Source organism: Melospiza georgiana, chromosome 3 (genome assembly GCF_028018845.1).
Source record: "Melospiza georgiana isolate bMelGeo1 chromosome 3, bMelGeo1.pri, whole genome shotgun sequence".
Taxonomy (NCBI): Eukaryota; Metazoa; Chordata; class Aves; order Passeriformes; family Passerellidae; genus Melospiza; species Melospiza georgiana.
Window position 1 is genome coordinate 93,434,555 of NC_080432.1, and position 25,517 is coordinate 93,460,071.

The window sequence follows — 25,517 nt, forward strand, 5'->3', positions numbered from 1 at the left end:
CCTTCCATAAGACAGGGCAATACCAAGGTTATTCTGCTGCTCTGTGCAAGCTTCCTAAGCTAATTCTGCAGTCAGTCTGGTGAATAGGTAGAATTTATACTCTTAGACAAACTGCCTGTAAATCTTTTGGGTAACATGATGTAATGTCCTATTTTAGGTTCATATTAGAACAGTGCAGTGATGTAGTGTGCAATACTCACTGGGGCAGGAGGAGACAGCATGTGTGAGAGGGAGTGAATTTCTTTCACTACAAAAGAATCTGAGTGTCTGTGTCTTGGGTAAAGCTTAACACTCCTGGAAAAATAGCTCCCTTCCTTTTGTCCAAATAACAAATTCATTCTGAATGCCATTTTCTAGAAATATTTTCCACTTAGACAAACCTGAACAATTTCAAGAAGAAAAACTCCCCTAAAACAAGCAGCCTGCATCTGGGGTGTTCTCTGATAAAGGAAGAATGATACAACAAGGCTAGAGCCTTCCCTATTCCTGAAAGAGATTTTTGTAGCCATATATAACTATCATATGCTACCTTTTTAAATATTTCAGTGCATACTTCTTAAAGTAACAGGAATGCTTATATGGTAATAGGACAAATAGGACAGAATCATAGCATAACTGAGGTTGGGACATACCTTACAGATCCTATAGTTCCAACCCTTTTGCCATAGGCAGAGACACTTTCTACTAGACCAGGTTGCTCAGAGCTCTATCCAAACTGGCCTTGAACACTTCCAGAGATGAGGTACTCACAACTTCTCTGGGTAACCTGTCCAGTGCCTCACCACCATCATAGTAAAGAATTCCATCCTAGTATCTAAACCAACTCTCTTTCAGTTTGAAGCCATTCCCACTTGTCCAATCACTACATGCCTTTATAAATAAAGCCCCTCTAATTTTCTTGTACAGCCTCCTAGTTGGACTCCCTGTAGGAAACCCCACCATGAAGTTACCTGTCCCTGCCCTCCCTTTAATCCTGACCCATAAGCTTTTGGTCGTCTCCTTAGTCCCCAAGTGTAGCTCCACAACCTCCAACTGACATATAGTGACACCTCCACTTCATTTCTTCTGCCTGCCCTTCCTAAAGAGCCTGCATCCTTCCATTCCAACACTCCAGTCATAAGAGCAATATTATTTAATCTTAGTGTTTTACAGAAAAAGAAAACTACTTACCGAGAAATTTCCATGGTATACTTATCACACACAAGAAAACATGTGCAAGAAAAGAAAAAGAACAGTAGGTTCCTCAGAGAGGTTTTAAGCTTCTTTCAAATTTACTACACGGCCTTTTTGTGTAAAGCAGTTATAATCCTGCCTCAAATCTATTGTTGTTTAATAACAGGCTCAACTCAAAACCACTCTTGCACTGCAGCTCCAGAGTGAACAATTCTCTACAGCAGACCTACAGCCTGGCTTTTTAATATCACCCTAATCCTATTTAGCTGACAAGAGACTTACTGGAAAATATCTATGCACACTTAATCACAGAGATCTGTTGGAGGCATATGCCTGACTGTGGGAGCAATTTTTCTTGTTTACTAGATAAACTGTCAGCTATACTGACCAAATCTGCAAGCACAAGATACATTCAACTTCCCAAACCATGTATATCTGAGACAGATGCACATTAGACATGTTTAATGTTTGTGGTAATACTTTGAACTTAAATAATTTCCACTTCTACAGACATCTTTTCAGAAATAATTATCTATTTGCAAAGAAATCTTCACCATTAGAACTCAAATTTTTATTAACCCTAATTTATCATCTTAAGAATAAATCACAGGAAGAACAAATTCACTTATCTTGACATGCAGTACTTCAAATCTAAAAGCAGTAACAGAGAACTGTCTTACATGTTTATCCTTTATATCCTTTGTTTTGTTACAGAGACAAAAATTCTGCTACACAAGCATACCAACCCTTGACTCCAAGAGAAGCACCTGCAAGGCACTCCAGAGCTCTGCAACAGGGAAATACCTAAAGCCTCATGCTGTGAACAAGAAGGTACACACTGAGAGAGACTTTGGCCAGGACCAGGGAGAGATAACATCACAGCTGATACATGTTTTTCCCAAAGTGGCAAGCAGTTTGGAAGACCCCTGTTTGACAGGTTTCTCACCTCTATCCTCCTGATACTTGGCCTGTTTTAAAGATGCTTTTTGTTTGAAATTGCCATGGGTAAACGCCTCTTTTCCCCACCATGCTGTCAATGTTTAAAGACTCTCTCAGCTGTTCTGTAGCCCTGTTATAGACTATTTTGCCAGTCTAAACACAGTCACATAATCTTCCTCGTGGATGATGGCCAAACAGGATGAGGGCTGGGAAAGATAAACACAACCCATGTGCTTCCATGTCTGAGGACAAACCATCTAAGCATTCTTCCCTGAGCTGTAAAAATTATTGTTGTCCAAGAACCCTTGTGCTCTCAGCAGCTGGTGTAATCTTAGTATGGGGACTGGCCACATCCTGGCAGGAGCAGGAACTCACCCATTGCAAATTCTGCTGTAGTTAGATTCCTCCTGTGGACAGCAGAGTAGACTTTGCTGCATTGGTTCTACCTCTGTCCAAATGCCTTCTGACAGTACACCCAAACATCACAGCAGTCCCTGGTACCTGCTTCTTAACGAATCCAAACAACAACTCACAGACAAGAGGTTTATATCACCCCTTTGGGACCAGCCTCCAAATCCTCCACAGGAGACTCCACCAGCTTGAGTACAGGGAACAGCACCATTAGGCCATCAGTCAACAAATGATGAAGTAAGGCAAGAAGAAATGTATTATCAAGAAAGCAGAAAGAAGAGCCTTGATGACTACTTCAGCTTGAGAAATGTCAGGACATGGCAAACAGCCTCTGAGACACAGCAATCAAGGGCTGCAGAAATCACAAGCAAAACCAAGCAAACAAAACTAAAAGCACTGCAAAAACCACTGCCTTTCTCCAGCTGAGTATCTTGAAAGAGAAAGCAACAAAGACTAACAGCTGCCCAGCCTTTGAAGTGGTGGGCTTGTTTATGCTTTTTTATATACACTTTTATGGCTGTGTACTGTAAAATTTATAAAGTTGAACAATTTTTCTTCAGAGGAATCAATCACAGCAGCAGACAGCAAAAAATGGCCAAATGACACAAGGATAATACCTTGTGATACCTCTTCATCTTTAAATAGGTATTTCAAGTGGATGTACATGTAAACTTTTTTCATTATGAATTTTTATCCCCCCATTACCTTGCCCAAACTTTTTGTTCTCACCTATTTAGGGCTGCAATTGCTAAAAACACACAGCAAACTTTACAAAAATTAATTTATATTCAAATGCCAACATATGTGGGATGAAAACCAAATATTCTGAAGGAAAAAAGCACCACAAAAAATTCAGTCTTATATGCTTGAGAAAAGTTTATTCTATTTCAGAACCAAAATAGCAATTCTGAGTGGGAGGAAAATACACCTGCAGCAAACAAAGGCCCTTCCCTTTTCACATGCAAAACCCTATGCAAACCAAAATGAGCTAGTTTTCCCAACAGCCTGATGAAGAGAGATAATCTAATTTAGTGACATCACACAGGAGAGGAGAGCTGAAGGCTCTGGATCAATTTTAGTTTTCACCCAGGGTTCTGTGGTACCTATTTATTAAAGCAGGGAGTTCTGCCATCCCACCACCTACAAGACAAGTGAGAATGCAGCCAGCCATGTCAACTACTATGCAAACACACAGTGACCTCTCATGAAGCCTCTATGACACATCACGTGTCAGGATTAGTATCAGTTCTCTGCTAAGGTTGGGGTATATGAGCACAAGCAGCAAGCTCTAAGCTTTGGTGGTGGGAAACAAACATTATAGCTGCTAAGAAGGACCTTGAACTCCATAAAACCTCACAAGCCATTAGTTTTTCCCCTCCCTCCTGTCTCTAAGCAAGTGAGGCATTTCCTTTGGTTAGAGGTGAGGAACAGCCTGGTGTCAGCACAGCGCTGCCCTGCTAAGGTAGGCTTCTTTTGGCAAGCAGAAACAAGCTACACAGGAACAGGAAGGCAGCCAAGCCCACCTGTTTGATCCACATTGCTCTTGGTGTCTGCCTTGCCTTGGGGGAAGGAGAGGCTGATGCTGCCTCTGCCTCATTTGGAGTGAGGGATAACACTGAGTAAAATCACTTTTTTCTGTCCTTCTACTCAGAGAAGCTCCATGCGCTTCTGGTCAAGCATGACAATTAGAAAAAAAAAAAGGGGGTGCCTGATACCAGTTATAGATAGGATAATTGCCTTGCTGATCATCACCCTGAGAGGAAGCTCAAATAGCAGAATGATTAAAATTAAGAAGATCCATAAAAGCAGTCACAATTAGGCAAATTCAGTAATCCTGTTTAAAAAGGACTAGTGATAACAGAAGTCTGTCACTATGCTACTTGGGATAGAATACAACAAACTTAGAGGGACACCTAAAGGTCCAGGTAAGATTAACCAGCTGGCTCAAGTGCTTAAGGTAGAGCTTAGGGTAAGAATCAGAGTATGAGTATCTGCAAAGCAGTGTTAGTTTCAAACACCAAAGTTGATCCATATGTGCTATCTGACCAAAGAGAAAGTACAAACATGAAGCAGAAAGCAGGTCTTAAGCTTAGTTTTGTTATTTTCTAACTGTTGGTGGCTCCCTCCTTCATGTACCTGACCACAGTTTCTCCTTCTATTGGAAACAAGGTAGACTACAGAGGAGTAATCAAAATTTTTCATCAAAGACAAGTTTTCTGTCATGCTTCATATGTCTTCTAGACATTTGCTTGCTTGGACAGACTTTGGTTTTAAATTTGAGTAAAGTAAGCAATGAATCCACTGGTACCAGAATGATCAGTGGTGCATATCATCCTGAAGGGAACTTAATAATCTCATGTGAGGTCAAAAGGAGCTTAGCCTGTCTTGAGTAATAGTGGCATCACTGCACTTGAGTGCAGTGATAGTGGCATTATCACTGAGCCATAGTGGCATCACTGCACTTGGAACATATTGACACATCTATGTGTGTGTTTTATATATATGTATAAACTATACATATTTATGTACACAGATGTACATGCAAATCCTGAACCAGAAAACATTCAAGCAACTAACTGCTTGACTTCCATGCAAGAATATCAACTTCAAAAAAACCTGTTGCAACTTCAGCACAGATACAATTGGTAAAATATCAAAGAAATATCCTGCTCATTAAGATGCATGTTAATTTCATCACAGATTACAAAATAATCTGAGTTTCACACAGGAATTGGATAAAATTGCTCCCTGTTTATCTCCTGAAATTCCCTTGAAAAAGCAAAGGCTAAGTAGTAAGTGAAAAAAATTTAGTACAGCAAATAATACAAAAAAAAAAAAAAAAAGTGGTGTTCTCTGCTTTACTCTCTTTTTTCTTCTCTAAGTGTAAATCTTTCTGAAGAAAACATGTAAAACTAATTACTTCTGAGGCAAGCAACTGCTAAGTGACTATCTATGTAAGATTATTAGCTATGTACTGTGTGCTATTTTAGTGGGGAAAAATTTTAATAAAAAGGTATTTAGTGTTTTGATCCAAACTTACACAAGCACATTTAAGATTGGTCCTATTGTTAACATTCTCTACTTGTTTGCCCCGTGATAGTACTCAGAAAAACAAAGAAAAAGCTAACAGCAGGTTAGCTTGTTTTTCTCTTTTTTAGACTTATGTTTCTCTGGCACCTCAAGCAATCCAACAATGGATTTGCTTGATGTACCAGAGAAAATACATTTTCATAACATTCCTAATGGATGAGATATACAAAACTTGAGAGCTCACAGCATTGTCTAGGCATTAGTGATCGCAATGATAAAAACAATAATGGAATATTGTACTAACTGGCAAAATAATACTATGGGAAATTGTAATGCCTGGGCCTTATCAGCAGAGGAGTGGCAGTCTGCTCTATTTAATCCATGCACAGCTCTGCCAGAAAACAAATGGAAACAGTGTCCCCATTCTATCTTTCTGAATGGAAATGCTGTGCTACTGTACAAGTGTCAGGAAGAGACAATCCTTCATGGTATCTTTACTACAGCACTTCTGTGATTATAAAGAGTCAAGACTTGCAGACAGAAATATAGGATTTAGAGACCTGTACATTGATCCAAATGTTGCCAACATAGCAGTAGTACTGCACTTGAAAGATCTCTTTGTAATACATACTCATGTTGTTGGCTGGCTGTGATTTAGACAGAAAGGCTAGACCTAGTGGTAAAAGCTGTAGTAAAAGTAGTTCTCACACTTCTACAGACATTCCTTTTTCTTTTTTGCTCATATTCCTGGAAAGACCACCGTTAATGTACAAAAAAAAGAAGCCTGAAGAAAACTACATATTGGTCAAACAATAACAAAGCAGATATGAACTGGATCTACTGTACGTAGACTCCATGCAAAATCTTGAGTCAAAAGGCTCTTTTTGATTGTTTGGCCATTTACAAAGCACAGTTCATACACCGTGTCCCTGATGTTTCTGGGAATCATTGCTGAAGGAACACCTGTGGAGGATTCTGCATATATCTGTCACACTCCTCCTTAACTACTGTCAATAGGCCGAACAACCTTGCTAGACTCATAGGACTATTTTCTTTAGCAATTTATCAACCTTCAGGCTGGCCCAAAGGTAGAGATGAAGGCCTTGGGTTTCAGGTGAAGGCCTGGGCTGTAACAGGTTTATAGCTGTTGCCTCTTGCATTTATTGGGATTGATTCTTAATACTTCCCTCACCATTATCAAGGAAAGCAAGGGTAATACTATCTATTAATTCATGAGAAAGTTTTAGGACAAAAATTTTTTCAGGGCACTGAAAGGTCACTATATAAGCTTATTAGTGGCAAACAAGAGGCAGACAAACTACAAAAATTTCTTTAAACAGGACAAAGCTGAACAAACTATTCAAGTCAATCAAATACTAGTAAAAACTGGTTTATGATTCCACCTGAACAGAGTTCAAAATGCAAACTCCATGTCATCAGTCAGATTACGATATCAGCTGCCTAGAACAGGTTATCGGTAAAGGTTACACATCTGATGTCTGTAACTGGTTATATCTGCAAAACAGCTGTAAGAGTCAGCAACCACACTCTAACCAAAAAATCAGAAGATTGGGGATGACAGTAAACATTGAAAGGAGCAAGGTGAAGATGAAAAAATGTATTTGGTAGCCCAAGCATTCTGCTGCCATGGAAATGTTACTGAAAACTGACATTTAAATATTATCTGCATTCAAGCACCAGGGAGAAACACAACACTCATCTGTAAGCATTTGAAGATAAGAGTTTTCATGAAGCCTTTTATTTTATATGCTTTTGCATGCTTGAGCAACATTTCTTTCACAGTAGATCTACCTGTTCCATTGGCTGCCTCCTATATCTTCAATAACCATCAGGAAAAATGAAATCTACTATTAAAAAAAAAGTAGCATTTCCATGAAGAAAAAATGAAAAACTAAAATCTTTGATCTTAAGTATTAAAAACATACACCAAAAAAAACTTCTCTGGGAAGGACTTTTTAAATTAATTTTTAAAAAGTCACCCAATCCCATGTCTGAGTCTATAATACCATACCATAAACCCTTGGGAAATTAAAGTCTGAGCATCATGTATGCCACAAATTCTATTCTTACTGATAATACTCAAATTTTTCCTCTACTGAACCATCATTACAAGGTTTTTGGTGTAAAATTGCACCACCCATTGCAATATTTAATGAACTAAAATTTTAATTTAAATTCAGTATTAGGGATGGAAACTGACTAGGTAGTTTCCTCTGATCCTAAACCAGCAATATTCATTAACTGTGATGATGATGTTCTTTGTCAAATACTACACATGTTCCCCAGTGTTCTGTATGTAACTGACAAGATTCTTGTTATTCTGGGTAGGCATTTGTACAATATGGTAATGGAAGCCTGTTTTGTGACTGTAATTATGAGGCAGTGAGATTAGAATCTGTAATACATTAAATACTTTAAATACTTCTCTAGCTAAAAGTGTGTGCATGGCTATGCTGGTACCATTGAAAGGCATTTAAAGAACAATGCAATCATCAGGCACCGTCAACATAGGATCAAAAAGAGAAAGACTGTGTAACTAATTTGATAACCTTCTATGACAAGGTCACCTCTCTGGAATTAAGAATTAGGCAGTGGATGCACTCTCTCTGGATTTTAGTAAAGCTTTTCAAAGTAGTAAATACTGTCCCTCTCAGCACCCTTCTGCACAAGCTGTCCAGCTGTGAGATGAGCTGAGTGTAAAACTGGGCTACAAAGGTTGTAGTGAATGGAACTACATTTGCTTGGCACCAGCACAGTTCCTCAGAGCTCAGCTCTAGTGTCAGTTGTGTTCAGTGTTTTGGATCCAAGAATCAAATGTACCATTAGCACATTTGATGATGATACAAAACTGGAAACTGCTGCTGATATTGTTGAGGGGCAAGATGCCTTGCAGAAGGATCTAGATAAATAGGAGCAGGGCAATTATTAATGGCATGAAATTTAACAAGTTGAATTGTCAGTTTCTGCACCTGGTATGGAGTAACACCAGGCACAAGTATGAATCAGGAGGGGGATGGCTGGAGAGCAGCCCTGCAGAAGGACATCTGGGGTGCTGGGTGACAGCAGCTCCATGTGAGTCAGCAGGCAGGAGGGCAAAGCCCATCCTGGGATCACCAAACCCAGCATTGCCAGCTGCTCAAAAGAGGTGACTGTCCCACTGTGTTCAGAGTTCAGCCCCACCTTCAGCACTGGGTGGAGTTCTGGGCCCACCACTTAAGGATGTGAAGATCCTTGGATGTATCTCCAGAGGACAACAAAGCTGGTGAGAGGGCTGGAAGGAGCGTCCTGTGAGGAGCAGCTGAGAACCTGAGGTTCATCTAGTTTGGAAAGAATGAGACTGAGGGGTGACCTCATTGCTCCCTAAAACTTCTTGAGGAAGGAAAGTAGAAAGGGAGGTGCTGAGCTCTTCTCCCTAGTACCCATTGACAAGACACATGGGAGAGGTTCAAAGCTGCACCAGGCAAGGTTCAGACTGGACATAAGGAAGCACTTCTTTACAGAGAGGGTGACCAAACACTGGAACAGGCTTCCCAGCGTTTATGAGGTATTTGGACAATGCCTTTTAACACCATGCTTTAGCTTTTGATGAGCCATGAAAGTGCCCAGGCAGTTGGACCACATATCATGGTTGAAGTGATCCCTTTTAACTGAAAGATTATTCTCCTCCAAAGTTAAAAAAAAAAGAAATTAAAACAAAGACCTCAGCACCCAACAAAAACCCAATCAATCACAAAACTACCACCAGTAGTCTTTGATATTCAATTAAATGTAGGCATGACTCCACCAAGGTCTCTAATATTTCTGAAAAAAAAGTGAAGATTTCGTCAGCCCTCCCATTCAGTCCAACTAACTAGAAGATGCTTTTATAAGGTACATAAGGAGCACCAAAACCACCCCCAGATCCAAGCCATTGATAGATAAAAGGGAAAGTGTGAATAACCTTGTTAAGCAGATAACTACACAGTATACTAAAATGCTGAATAATTTATTTATTTTTTATTGCAGGCAAACAAAGGTTTACTTCCTAGCTTTTGCGTCAAGTACACAGCAACAGTATTTATTTCCACCACACGATCAATACTTCAGGGTGAGTCCCTCCCAGCAGAAACACCCTATTTCTGCAGTTAAACTTATGTCATGTTTTTATGTCTAATAAAGAACACAAACTTACCAGGGTACAGAAGATGCATTGGCATTGTGCTATTGTTGTCATCTGCTCCACGGGGTATTCACCAAGGCAGAGCTTACAGGACACTAATGGGTCAAGTACCAAGTCCCAGGTAGGCCTGTATCTTGCTGTAGTCATTGCAGAGCAGTCTGAAGAACAGCACAAAAAGTAAAGATACTCCATTATTTCCTTATATTGATAGTCAGTACATCTCTGCCATCAAAAATCACATTGTCAGACATTGCCTGTTGAGTTTGGTTTTTTCTAACAACCAAACTAACCAACATAGTTAACTTGACAGTGCCAGCATTTGCATTCCCTTGTATATCCCCTGCCTGATAGAATTGGCATATAGAAAGCAGAAGGAAAAATAACCCCACACACAATACACTAAACAGATGAAGCAAACAGGAATACCCTTAGGCCACAGGCTTTTGTCACACATTACAAACAAAAATCCCATTTCCAATTCCTGTGATTTTCATCACTAGCTACAAGCTTTCTCTGACAAACGTTAAAATTTTCTCGTGACGTTCCTTAACCTCAGCTACCCAGGCAAGACTCAAAAGGTCTTTCATAAGCCAGGCATTTATTATGCCCTTTTCCAGCACGATGATATTTCAACTCACAGAGCCAGATATTTTTGTTCCCAGGAGCATGACAGATCAATCAGTTTGCTGTTAATTTTAGCAAGAACAATAAATATTTTGAGTACACTGCAACTTTTAGCCTGCAATTTCCTCCAACCCTTTCAATATGCTGAGAGCACAACTTTGTTGTAGCAACAACCATCTGGGGCAAATAAGAGTACAAAGTAAGCCATAAGAAGAGGCTAAAATAATCTATATATCACCCTCAAGACAGTGATAGGATAAGATCATGCAGAGCATCTTTATCCTAGGCTTCAGGGCCCAGATGGTGTGCTGTCAACTGACTAAGCAGAAAGAAAATCTCACACGTAAGAAATGTATTCCCAAAGAGAAAAGTTAATTTATGAATTTTACATGAAGAAAAAACAAAACAAAAACCCACACACTCCCCCAAAACATCTAGGGTAACTAACTTATGGAGTACATCAAATTTTAACAACATATTTACTAGCAATGTTTTATCACTGTGACATTGACCTCCTGAGCATAGAAAATTCACATCCCAAGCTGTTGAAAGGTTCACATTATCATGCCTTCTTCCTACCCAAAATTAGGTAGTTCCTTACCATCGTTACACCAGCAGTTATGTTACTCAAATCACGATCACAGTTTTTTCAGGGTTTGTTTTCTTTTCTTTCCTCCTTTTTTCCCCTCTGCCTCCACTACTCCTTGCAGGAACTGCTAAATTTTTAACTCATATATGTGAACTTTGCAAACCTCCAGAACTGTAACAAACTAATGCTTACTAGACTAGATTTAGGCAAATGTTCAAGAAAAATGTTCTTTTTTTCCCCCAAGAAATCACGTGCAGACTTCACAAACATTTTCTTGAAGTCCAAGTCTTTGATATTCAATTAATTGTGGGCATGACTCCACCAAAGTCCCTAACATTTCTGAAAGCAAGTGAAGACTTTTGTCAGCCCTTCCATTCAGTCCAATTCAGTAGAAGATGCTTTTTATGATGTACGTAAGTACCACCAAAAGATTTTTTCCTAGTGCAGTCAACAGGGAGAAGAGGGGTGAGAGAATAAAGGTTAAGCAACCCCATTTCCAGGGCTGCTCTCGAGCACTTCCTCTGAAAGTCCACACACCAACTCAACACTGCTTCAAAGCAAAAACATGGAACAGCCCCACAGACCAGCACAAGAATAATGGCTCCACCTCACAAAATACAACTGTGCTGTGCAGTCTTTTCTGAGACCTCAACTTGAAAGTCAGACATGGTGATATGAATGAAACCCCATGATTTCTAAGGCTACTAGACTGCTTCTATACTTCACCACTACTTTTTCATTTCACTCACAAATTACTAACAAAACCAATTTCCTTCTTCCAAACTTTGGTTTATCTGACATACACAGATTCATGAAGTATTTGAGAAGTAGTGACCAAACACATCTGAACTGGCTGCTATTAGTTATTTGCTTGTCCTGCCTAGTCTATTGCATATCTGATGCTTATGGTTCCAAGTAGATGAAACCAGGAAATGAACAACAAAGGACAGATTACCTTAAGGATGCACTTGCATACAGCAGGCAGACCAAAATCACAGCAAATTTTAAGTTAAGATGTAGAATCTGACACAATTCAGACTAAAGCTCACTGAATGTATGGCATGGTTCAATTCAGAAAAAAAAATCTATATATTCAGTGTGGGTCAATAAGTGACAACAAAGGGAAAATATCAAGCTTCCAGCACCAAGGCTTAGCCTCATTTTCTAGGATAATTCAGTAGAGGTTTACTGGTATCACTGTGGTAATTCCACTTTTGCAGAACAACTATACTGCAACAACACCTCACTGGCAAATATTTCTCCTCTTTGTCTTTTGCAAAGCAAGAATCAATCAAATTAAAATGCCTTTCAAATTGGCTTTTAATAGACCAGCAGAAACCAGCTGCCCATACAGCTGGCATGTATTCCATGCTGAATTCAGCCATGGTGATAACTGAGCAAAATCTGAATTCAGCCTCAAATGGTAGCCATTCCCGCTCTCCCCTCCTTGCCAAACACCTTCTTTTAATAAAGAAATTTTACATTCACAATGGGGCAAGGAGAGGACACAATGTCACTGATGCCATTAAAGCAAGGACCAAGAAATTTGCTACCCAGCTCAAAAAGGCTTGTACAAAATCCTCCACACCCCACTGGATCATCTCTCCTGGGTACCCCTGTAAAGGACCACAGAATGAAGCTTTTCAATGCATGGATTAGGTCTTGTTTCATGATCATCCAGCACACTGCTGCAACCAAATAATAAGCTTCTCCGTCTACATCACACATTTAAAAAAGCTTTAAAAAAAAGCATAAAATCAAGCCACAAACTCGTAAGAGACAAGTAGAAAAACACCTTCTTTCAAAATCAGATTAAAACTCCTACTGTTCCACAACTGTGGCCTCTTATGGCTTCAGATTGCATTCTCATGCTTTCTAGTGATGTGCAATATCTCAGGGAGAATGCTAAGTAATTGCAAGAAAGACAAGGTAACTGGATTTCTAGAGGAACAAGATATTGAAAAACATCTTGGTGTGTCATTGTGTTGAATGATAGCACTAGTTACTCAAACAGCCAGTAGAAAATTCTGCCCCCATGGTTTGGCTATTTAGTAGGAGGTCCCAAGAAATAATGCTAGTGAAGGTACAGCTCAACAAACCCCAGCACACTAAAAATGTAGTTCACTGGAGATTGTGTTTCTTGCCAAACTCAGTGCAAACATAAATATTGACAGCAGATACACCAAAATAGACTTAGAGGCACAGAAAATCAGAAGAGAAGTTGGTCATCAGTTCAAACTTCCAATTCTACTGCAGTCAAGGTCAATCCCATTTATGTATTTTTGCTGACTGTGGTCAGCAAAACAGTAATACTGAATTTGTAAGATATATGGTAAGATAGCACATGATTTTCTGGGAAAGCATCCCAAAGCAAACTGGAAGTCAGAAGCATAGGAAATAGCTTTAGTAAGAGTTTGTTCAGAGCAGTCTTGTCATAAATAATTAACAATCTGACTAATGACTGTTTAATTCTTCAATCATGCATGTCTACACTGAAAGGGAACCTCTCTGTAAAGAGTGAGAAGGGACTGAAGTCTTCTTACTGTAATAACAAAATATATATGAATGTGACTCTTAGGCATTCCTGGAGATGTGCATGGAAAAGGAAACTTTCATTATTTCTGAAGAATTAAAGAATTAAGTGAACATGAACTATTTCTAAACAGTAATCCCTCGGCTTTTGGTCCACCTACACAGACTACATTTTCTAGTGAGAACAAGTGGCTGATAACATCTGAATAGAACAATTCTTTTTAGGCCTCAAAGAGTCGCAGAAAACAGTGAAGCAGAAAAACTGAAAACCTCTATGGAAGCAGAAAATAATGTAACTTTCTTCATAAAATTCATTCAAGAAATCATAAAACGATATGATTTTTTATTTTACACTAGTCAAGTATTTTGCAGCATTGTACATTTAAACTGCAATTGCATCATTAACACTTAGGATGCATGACTGCCTATGTGAGAAGAGTGACTAGAAAATAGGGATAAATAGAAGTCATATGCAGCACACTTGCTGGTGGGTCTTTTCCACCAAGCAAGACTCAAAATAGAGATTTCAGCAGAATCTCAATTTCAGCTTTAGGTCAAGGATGAGTTTAATTTCTAAATTAAGGGCCTCAGTTCCCACTCCTACCAGACAGATAGTTAATCAAGTACACTTAAGTCATCTGGCTTAAGGAGTTAACTTAATCTGAATTTATTGACATGATGAAAAGCATGAAAATAGTAATCAAAGGAAGGGACTAAAATGGGATTTAAAATTTGGTCTCAATCTTCTTGTCCTTCTTTATCAAAATAACTCCAATACAGGCTACTAGATGAAATCAGACATCTGCTATAGTACAGTTTCAGTATTGTGTACAAGTATTTATAGATTAAAGAAGGATATAATACTGACTGCATTTCCTGCTATATAAAGTCAAACACATCTGTTAGTACAATTGTATGGTTTTTTTAATATATAAAGTATGTTTCTATATTATGCATTTATACCACTAATATTTATAAAAAATATAAATCTGTACAAAAACCTACATATTTTTATTTATGTGGAAGAAGCCTACAAATGTCTTGAGCAGTCATCTGTAGAAAGGCTACTATAGTGCACTCTGGAACTGACACTGCCTACCACTTATTTAAAGTCAGTATTTTTGACTTTGAGCCTTCCTCTGCAGCCACAGCTGCGGCTCATCTCACACAATCCCACAGCCATGGGCCATACCATCAGGGCAGCAGGGACTACCCACCATGATCCAGGCTGGTTGCTGAGGGCATTCAGCAACAGTCCTGGGGCTTGCATTATTTGCTACCCCTCTGCCAGAGCTAGAACTCAATGCCATTTTTCTTTGCTCCTAGGCTTTTCCAAAGATCTGCAGAAGGATCATATGAAAGAAGCCTACATGACATAATTGACCACTTTGCAAATGTTTTGTGTCCATGGCACCAGTTTTTATTATGCAACTATATCACAGATAAGGTCATTTTAAAGTCACTTTATATAGCAAATTAATTATTACATCCACCCACCAGGTAGATTTTACAATAACAATCTGGCAGGCAGACTCCATATCTCTCACTTATCAGTCACAGTTAGTTACTGGCATCTATCACTGCAGTAGGTGTGTCTCCAAGTCTTCAGCTTCACTGAACTGCCTGGTAAAGCAGAATCGCTCTCCCTGATAGGTGTCAGTCACACTAACACAAGACTGATTTACATGGATGTTTAGGGATTACTAACTTCAGAGTTTTGATGCCTGCCTTGCTTATATTCTTAAGTCCTGTCAACCTTTCAAATGCCTACCTAAGTCTCCAAACTCATTCATAAATCTGATCCACAATCAGCTGCACAAGTCCAGCAGATAGATATCATCCTTTGAATTCCAGACAACCCCACTAAAGCCACATTCTTTATTCCAGCAGTATAACAGGCTGATGTTTATAGGCATAACTTTTTTCTATATGTATGAAACTTCAACTTAGAGTAGTGCAGAAAGTCATGTCAGCTTTGTCTATTGTGAGCTCTTCAGAGCTAGCCTTTAAGTCCCTACACAGACTAACCACCAACTTCAACATCTCCAGGTTATCTTCAAGCTATTCCAAGGCCCACGCCCAGAAGAGATAAAAGACCGGGTATAAAAAGCTTTAGAACGCTGTCAGCAACTGCAGTCTCCTGGACAATAAAGAACAGGGGAAAGAAAATCTTACTTTGAGTTGAAACAATTATTCCAGGGACTTTAGTCCACTCATGAGTAGCCACTATGTTTCTTTGCTTTACCTCCCTGACTGATAAAATCCTGTATTTTAAATATTTATATATGTATCACACACACATATATGTATATACGTGTACAGATATAGGTGTATAAATATACAAATATATAAAGATTACATTGAAACATTGCAATGCCAATAAAAAAAGAAAGAATGTGTCTTTTCACTGATAAAAGGTATCTGAACAGTAACATTGAGTGCAAAACAGAATAAATCTAGTGGATTGCTTCAGGGACAAATCACTGTTAGGGCATGTTAAAAGAAGAAAAAAAAATTCACACCGATTTCTTTGCTAAATACCTGGGTAAATTTTTTCTTGTTTGTTTTCTTGAGAAATTAGAATATTATATACAGCAACCATCCCTGCCAAAACATTAGACAATGGGGTTTGATTACTGCACAGACCACGACAGATTTTAAGGATTAGAAAAAGCAATGGACAGTTTCCAGATCTATGGATATGAGAATACTGCCTATCAAATACATGGGTGGGTAGAGAGGAAAAGATTTTATTGCAACAAATACAGAAAAATAAGAGATTGTTAAAACTCCTTCAAAAGAATACTACAAATAGACATGCCATAAGCTGTCCATGCAGAAGTGCCCCAGAGAGCTAGATCTGTGCACATATTCCAAAAAATACAGTCAGTGAATGTGACAGAGCCAAAGACTTTCCTGACCTTGCATTTTCCTATGTTTGTCACCAGCACTGGTGCCACTGTGGCTTCTTGTAGCACTGCCAACCAGCAGCAACCTGAAATAAACTGGGTGAGGCTCTTATTCAGATCCTGTAGGCAAGGGTGAAAACATTCCAAAGAAAAAAAGAAAATCAGTTCATTTCATCTGAAAGAAACTGTCGATAGGAAAGGGAAACAGAAGGGGAAGAACTGGAGGAGTCAAAGGTAAGAAAAAATAAATATAATAAAAAGAAAAATGGTGTAACAAATAAAACAGTTGAAAACATAGGAAAGACAGGAGAAATCTCAAGAAAATAGCTGAAATAGATCAACTTCCCAGCTCATCTCAGAAGTAGCGTACTTCTATACAGAATAAAATAACAATTGAAATGGAATCCCTCTGCAATGTAACCCAAACATTGAATATTCCCAAAAGATTACATGAACAAAAGGACAGGTGTGTAACTACTAAAGAACATTGCTCAGAATTCATGTGCCTAATCAATGTTTGCTATCTAAGAGATTTTAAAAGCACTGGAGCAGCAGAAGACGTCCGGCAAAAGCTGGGAAGCCCTTGCACTATGCCATTTCCCAGTACTGGAGTCCTAGATCCTCTGCACACCTCAGAGCCCTCTCAGTAGCCAGAGGCACAAGGCTTAAGATAATTTGAAACAGTGAGGTCAATATGATATGCATTTTAAAAGACTCCTCATCTCTGCTGGACGGGAAAACTCCATCCTACATAATATGGGGAGAAAAACCTAGACACTGTAGAACTGGTTTTGCAACTGGATCTAAAACTGGCACAAGTGCAACACATTTTGGTCTGGAGAGAACAAGCCTGCCTGTCTCATTTGCTTGCTTTAAGAGTCATCAACCCATTAGATCCTTAGAGACTTCCATAAACTTTACTGCAGTGAACCACTGGCTTTGAATACTGGGGCCAATACCAAGGCACCACACATAAATTACTGTATAGCTATAGGTGTGTAAAATATAATATACAAAATATATACAAAGGTGAGGGAGGCCACAGGTTAATCCACTAACAGACAAAATGTTTAAGCTCTGAGTATTTTAGAGAAGGGAACATTAGTTGCACAGAGAACAGGTCTTAAAGTGAGCCAAGATGGAGTCAACCTAAAGCAGACTGATCTTAAAGTCAGTTGTAAACTAAGCACAGCTGCAAAAACCCCTCAGTGTAATCTGGCCATCAGAAGTGACTTGAGACCAAATAGCATCCTAGCTTGTAAAGGCCACAGTAATAAGAAGGGCACAGACAATTCCACTGCTTTCTAGGGAAGCACTTTATTATCTTCCAGAAATTCCTAGACCACCCACTCAAAGTCATTTGCTTTGCTATGTCTTTCCTCCCACCCCTTATATTTCCCCATGTTTTTATTTTCTCCTCCCCAACTCTTTTCCCCTCCACTCCCTTTCTTGTTTCCTCCTATTCTTTCCCTCCTCTCTGCTTACAAGAATTGATGAATTAATGCACTCTGGGCTGTCTCCACACAAGCAATAAATCAGTACGGAGCAGTTTGAAGCTCTGACATACCACAAGCTTTTTCCTTCTCCACAGCTGACTCTCCCAGAAAAGTAAGAGCCATGTTTACACAAAGTCCAAATAACACCAAGTTTGAGCTCTGTAAGAGCTTTCTTCCAGGGGGGAAAGAGAAAAGCCTCAGAGGCTTCAAGTTAGAAACCACATTTAAAGCTATGCAAAGTTATTGTGAAACTGAAAATATGAGCAAGGGGAATAGAGCCCTAGTTCTGCCTGAGACATTTGGACCACCTCTCAAAAGGAAATCAAAACTGTTTTTTTACTTGCAACTATGACAAAATGCATGCTTAAGGCATGCTGTATCTCCATTGTACTTCACAAGTCTCAGATGAGTACATGGGATTGAAAAACCCACCACAAACCCTCTCAAGGTGTCACTTGCATACTAACAGTGGAGCTCAGGTTTGAACAACAGCTCCTGCACTAGCTGTAAGACAGCACATATCCAAGCACCATCCCTTCCTATGCTAGAGCTGAAATGCAAAGCAGATATGCTGCTGGCTGAAAGCAACATTCAGAGTGGGGTAAAGCATGGTTAACTTCCCTGTAGCTCCCAAGTGCTTGGAGAAGTTCTTTCCATACCCCCTGAGAAAACCAGCTTGCTTATGCAGCTCAGCTTATGCCTGACAGACCAGCCACCAACCTGCTTCCTCCCATTCTTTGCTGTGGAGGTAACTGCACAGGAACAGGTTTCCCAGAGAAACCTGGAGAAATTCAATAACTAACTGAACACAAACCTGTGCCGTGCAGGATGACCCTGCTTGAGCAGGGAGGTTGGACTGGATGATCTATCGCGGTCCCCTCCAGCCTGACTCACTCTTATTTCCATCTTTGGGATTTTAAACCTTTACTATTATGGAAGAGACTTGGCTTTTGAGTTACACAAACAGAAGAGATGTCAAAAGTTATTCTAGGAATATACCAATAGAATAGGCTATCAAAAAATCATTTAAATAAAGCTTTTCTAACATCGAGTTAGCAAAATCAATTTGAATTGCAATAAAAATATAAATAAAAAAGGATGCTACCTTAGCATGGCATCTGTGTATTAGTGTAGCCTAGCACTATATAGCACTGTATTGCTATGAAGTGAAAGCTGAAGGTACTTAAGTCAATCCCTTACATCTTCAACATACTCCCATAATTCATCCTGTTAAAGAGGGAACACCTCAGGTACCAACGGTGCAGGCATTAATACCTAGTACACCAGAGTACTTTGCTGTAGATTTGGCATGCAGTGAATGTGACAGCCTACTCAAGAGAGGAATTGCCTGCTACTGTTTTGCATCATCTCCTAGCACTCCTAGACCATATTACCCCTTACCCAAATTAACACAGATGTTGCAACTGATAGCCAGTCCTGGTGTTCAGGATACACCCCATGCTGAACATCCACTGGAGCACTTTTGAGTTTTGTACCTGTACAAACCACCCGCATCCTGCTCAATCTCCAACTTTTATGTGCTCATGCATATGGGTGGGAAGGATGCTGAAACACAGTCCCCACTGCACATCTTGTGGGTCACAGTGCTGACCTGCTTACTAGCAGAAAGCACACTGGGCACACAGATGGAAAACACCTACTTAATCTTCAGTTTCCCAGCAGAGAGATCTGGTTTGCTGCATAAAGCAACTGAAATTTGCATAGACTTATTCTGGCAAGGACAAAAGCATTTTTAGGACAGCTTAAGCTTGTGGATATTATTCTAGGGGTTTATAAAAAAAAAAGCTTTAAAAACAAAAAGTCAAACAAAGAGCTTTTTCAGTGAGGCCTAATGGTTTTTAGAAGAAGTGAAATTATCAGAATTAAGTAATCTTATTTCCTAAAGAAGTAAATAGAATAAAGCAGTGATACTTATATTTAAAGCATTTACATGCACATTATTTTCCCTAAGCCACTTCATAAAATGAGCTGCTTCCACAGGTAAAAATGATCAGTCTATGCACATTACCAAAAAAGGTAACTAAAGCTTATCCCACAAAAACAAAATATAGGAAAAGGCTAAGAGCTCTTTGAAAACATGCTTCTCCTTATGTAAAATAATGTCAAGCCTTTTACCTTGGACATTGGTTATGCCTGCAAAAGCCTTTTCAGCACCTTGACATATATTCATATGGAGGCAGAACAGTCCCAAACAGTTTATTAACAGAAATCAACTGCAAATTCCTCTGTGGGGAAAAGATTCTCTTATGTTTGCCTGGTGCACACTGCAGTGGGCCAGAGGTTACAGAAGTTTACATCAATACAAACAAGCTGGAAGACAATTCAACTAATAGCAATAGCCTTGGTACTAAATATTCTCTGCCTCAGAAAACATAAGTAGCTGAATTTAGTGAGCAACCATTTGCTGCAGAGCTGTTTGGGCATCAGGAAGTATTCTGATACAGTATTTGTCTGAGCAGTTCTGAGCCTGTAGCTTCCATCCGTTTGCATGCAGTCCAAAAAAGTAGACCAATCAAGTTCACACTGAAATAAGGAATAAAGAAAAAAAAAAAGCTTTTTTTCTTAAAAAGTTTTGATTAAAAGACTGAATTTTAAAGTGGTAGGCAAAGATACTCTACACTTCCCAGAGGTCAAGTGCACATTTCAGATAGTAGGAAACTTTCCAAGTTCAACTCATGCTTTCCCAAACCAAACAAGACACAAACCACAGAAGCCTGCCCTCTTTCCAGCTCCTGGGAAGATCACAGATGAGGTTGTTCATTATGGTCCCAACCAAGTAACATGGCACACACACCACCACCCACCTCTTCAAACATACCTCTCTATTTAAAGGGAATCCACAGTACTAAAAAAATATATATTTTTTAAGTTCTTTAGTTGTTACTTTTCCCTATTTACTTTAATGGTCAAAGTGTCTTATGTTTGGGACATTGAGAAAAAACAGCCAGAGGTCTGACATACTGGTTTAAAATAGACATTTAGAATTGCTGAAGGGGTTCTAAACCAAATAGCATGGATTACAATCCACCGTTTAAAATTAGGTTTTGTGGTTGGTTTTTAGATATTCCTAGTAACAAACTCAATCTGACTGCTCTTTCTTGGCTTAAGTTATTGCACCTAGTAATCTAGGAGGCCAATAATAGAAATTTCATTTTAAATATGGCTATTAATGTTCCTAAATATAGCCTACCACATGACTGACCTGTGTACCAGGTCTTAAGTCATTCTCTAGGTTTTGTAGGGGTTTGGTTTTTTTTGACCAATGACAGTAAATGCTTGACTAGGACTTTAAAATTTGTCATGTTATTGGGATTAAATAGTTTGTTAATATTAAAACTATGCATTAAAAAAAAAAAAGCTTTCAGGAAGGAACTAAACCTGGAACATGTTGCATGTTTAATGACAAGAGTCCACCACCAAAGAACAACTGTTCTTTGAACAGAACAACTATTAAATCATCGAAGGTATCCCACATTTCTTTTCTGAAATCCTTGGGTAAATCCTACATTGTCTACAACAGAGTATTTTGTCCTAGTTAATTGGCAAAGGCAGCCCTTGAGTTTCTTTCCAGCAGGAAACCAATTAGATGCAAGGGCAAAGCAGTGCTTCTTTAAAAAAACAAACGAGAGAAGAGCACAGGAGCTGGCTGCAGCTTCTCCAAGACTTGGAACAAGCCATTCTTTCAAGAAGAGGAGACATAAAGCAGTGCATCTCCTTTATGCTGGTGAGCACAGATGGGAGCAAGAGCATCTCCACTTGAACCAAGGTGCTTGGGGGCCTTCAGAACTCACTGCACTGGGAAAGGCCAGAGCAGAGCAGTGTAGGAAGAGCCTATAACACAACAGAATAAATTCAGGCATTTTTTCACCCACACCAAACTATATTCTACATGGAGAATAGGGAGGACTCAACATCAGACATAGGGGATCAGCTGTAAGCCAAGGCAGTGCAACATAAACGCTAAACCCATGAAGTCTAATAGCTGAAGTCATGCAGTTGAGTTAATGGGGAGTTTGGGAATATGAATGACAAAACAACTAGGTCAGTAACTACCACCACATTCAAAATCTATCTGTACTTGAAAAGAACAAAAAACCCCAAAGCCCACTAAAGAAGGCTCATGGGAGACAGTGAAAATGAGAAGGATATGTAGACCAGGAGTCATCCAAATATTAGATTTAAAACATATTAAGCAAAAGCTGAACACATGGGGCTTCTAACCACGTGGTTGTTAGAAATTAATAAAAATAACCAACCATTTGTAAAAATAGCTAATAAAGAAGTAAAAAAAATGTTGAAGGACTATAAAAGGACCGAATATGGGCACAGATAAATGGCACTAGAGCAGGAATTCATTGTGCTGGGCAGAGACCCCTTCACCCAGGTACTGAACAGCAATACAGGCTCTCATACTTGGGCACAACACTCTAATACTGGGCAACAAACTGAGCTTAACTTCTAACCACAGATCTGAATCACCTGAGCTGGCTTGAAGAGGATGCTACAATACCTGCTAGTGACCTGAAATAACCACGAGGTCTGGGTTCTTGCAAAGACAGCAGTGGTTAGAGAGTTAGCAGATGGAAAAAGCAAAGTGGTATGTAGTGCATAAGACAATATAATTATCCTGTGACACAGACAGTTTGTGCTCTCTCCTGCCTTCTCTACTAACACTCAAAATGAAATGTTTTCTTCTGTGGAGACTGGCTTTGCTGTTTGGTTAAAGAAAGCGGTGTTGAAAAGTAGCTGTTGGGCTTGGAACAGAAAGTGCTGAGGTTTGAGAGGGCTCCCAAGTGCTTGGAGAAGTTCTTTCCATACCCCCTGAGAAAACCAGCTTGCTTATGCAGCTCAGCTTATGCCTGACAGACCAGCCACCAACCTGCTTCCTCCCCAGCCCTGAGCTCAAGGCTTGACAGAAATGGCAACCAGCATCTCAGTTTATAACAGAAACATTAAAAGGACTGCTGAATAACATGGAAAGCTGTAAATCAGCCTTTTACCATGACAGAAAAGGAAAGGGATGAAGTGGGAAGTTTCCCTCTCTGACATCCAGATCTCTAGCTGTTTCATTCCCATTGGCAGTCCTTATTCTGCAGTGTTACTTCAAGCCAACCAGCAAATTCTATAGAAAATTGAGACTGGATTGAGACATGCAAAATGCAAGCCAGAAGAAAGGAGAAAGAGCCAAATTCATAACTGCTAGGGATAGGAGGAAGATTTAGTAATACTGACATGACACAAACAGCAGAAAGAGCTATCAATTCTTGTTAGGATCAATACCTTACCAGGAGAATGGAAAACTGTTCAGAGAAAATTAGAGGCTCCACTGCAATGTCTGAATCTAGTGATAAGAAAATTTCTCAAGTACTGCTGTAATGGAGTTGTGTACACTGCATTAAAAAAAAATACAAAAGGTGGAAGAAAGCTTGTGAAAGCTTAGGAACTCACTGTTATGCAGCAACGAGATTCTTTTGCATAAGACAAAAAATTGCTCCAAGGTGTGTAGTGGTTACTTAACTTTATAAAGGTCAAATTACACAACAGCAGATGAGTGTCTTGACTTGTGCCTCTTTCCCTGCTTCATGCATTGACAGTACATTCCAGCACATTTAATATCTGTATTTAATACTCTGTACATCTGCAGTAGTCAGTGTCCTTTGTTTCCTTTCTCACACACTGAGCTGGAGAAAATCAATCATCCCCAACACACTAATTCTTGCAATTCCCTCTTAACAGAAAGGTGATAAATTTTACAGAACCTGGAACAAACTACAAAAAACCAATGCCACATATACATAGCATCCATACAAAAAGTAAACATTCACAGCCAGACTAATTTCTGCAAACATCAAAAGAAGTGAGAAATAACTCCTAATCAGGTTTTGGTATATGGTAAAACCCCAGAACGTTCCTACATTAGAAGCTAATACTGTTTTTTTTTTTTAAATTGCCTGCAACAACAAATAGAAAAAAATATAGGGAAAAAACCCTCCAACATTTGAAACAAAGCCTCAGAAATGCAATCTACAGCTATTTATTTCAATAGGATGCCAAGTTGTTCTGCAGCACTAGAGGGGCATTCAAAACTAAGAATTAAAAGCAATGAAGGCTGAGCAGGCCATGCCTGGTCAGAACCACTTCCATGACGATCTGAGCTAGCCACAGACCTAAACACATCAACAACCCGGCAAACAAAGAAATGCAGATGGATTAAGAATGAGCAGAGATAATTTACTTTTTGAAATGTTGCATACTGATAAATATTTCCCACCCTCGAACCCTTCTTTATTAGTGGGGAAGACTTTTTGTGACTAAGGCAAATAAATACATTTAGTTTTTCATCCTTTCATTAACTATAATTAAAAATAAAATTTTGTGGCTGACTTTACAGAATGAGTTTGTCACTTCCACAATATAATTCTTTCTTTATGTCACAGGCTGAAAAAACACTTTGACTTTTGTAGACAGATATTTACATCTTTATCAAATTTTATTTTAGTTACCTGTTTCCTATGTTGGACTGAGCCAAGTTGTCTCTGGCTACTGCTATAAGACATAAATTAATAATGATGATTATGATAATTCAAATTATTACTGTATCACTGGATCTTGATCACACACTTGTCACTAAATTATGGTACAATGATAAAGTTTATATAGGTCTCAACTGCCATTAAGGTTACAGACAGCTACTTAGAAAACATCTTTTTCTGAAGCAAAGCCAAAATATTTTGATTGTTTCCTTCCACAGTGAAATGAAACATTAGAACTCTTTTAAGGTTATAAACAATGGAACAGAAATTATCAACTCTAATAGAAAATCTGAATTTCAAGCCAACACTAGATCATTAGAGAAGAATTTTGCATTTTACTGGCAAACTCTGACTCCCCATCTGTTCCCTTCTCTCCCTATTAGTGAGCAGGAGCAAGCTACAAAAGCATGTCTAAAGAAGATGACAAGAGCACAAGCCTCTTTAGATGCTTAGGAAAGATCATGAGCTGTCCCCCTATGTTCACTGTCACACAGACAGGAGTGGCAGGGTCTTGCCTGCCAGACAAGGAATATCAGAGGGCAAAGCTTCTCTGCTTTGTATTAATCATCTGAGCTATGTATGGTATGTTCTTGTTCTTTACACAAATACCTCATGATCATCTGTATGCCACAAATATTTTCCAATACAGATCTCTGCCAGGACATGCTCCATTTCAGTAATCCCTTAGAGCCATTTCAGTGAAATAGGGTTGGAAGGCAGCAGAAAGATTCAAGAACTCAAGGCCCATTTTAACCGTGTATGCTCACAAGATGTCAGAGCTGCTCTCACACTGATCAAAGGCCAGGAAAGATCATACAGGTTTCACAGTTTGACTTTTGCTGGAACAGAACACACTCAACTTAGGCTTACACTTGTTTGAGAAAATGAAAAAAAGACTGACCAGTTATGCATGCTTTTCCAAGACAATGGACACAGCTCCTGAGAGTACATTAGACCTGGTTTTCCCCTTATGTTTCAGAAACTGGGATATGGTGCCTGGAGAAGTTTGAGGATCTTTAGAGGCACCTCAGCAGAAAACTAAACAAACAGCAAGGTGAGAACAGAACAAGCTGCACTGCT

The 25,517-nt window shown here is 39.1% G+C and overlaps 1 protein-coding gene across 2 annotated transcripts in view; it reads right to left on the minus strand.

Annotated features, from left to right (window-relative positions):
• RNF144A (ring finger protein 144A) overlaps positions 1 to 25,517 on the minus strand; it is a 57,261-nt gene that overhangs the window by 15,240 nt on the left and 16,504 nt on the right. For both annotated transcript variants that reach the window (XM_058021491.1, XM_058021492.1), the window contains exon 3: positions 9,746 to 9,891. In XM_058021491.1, coding sequence (XP_057877474.1) covers positions 9,746 to 9,880 — 135 coding nt within the window. In that variant the 5' untranslated portion in view covers positions 9,881 to 9,891. The remainder of the gene's footprint in view (positions 1 to 9,745; positions 9,892 to 25,517) is intronic.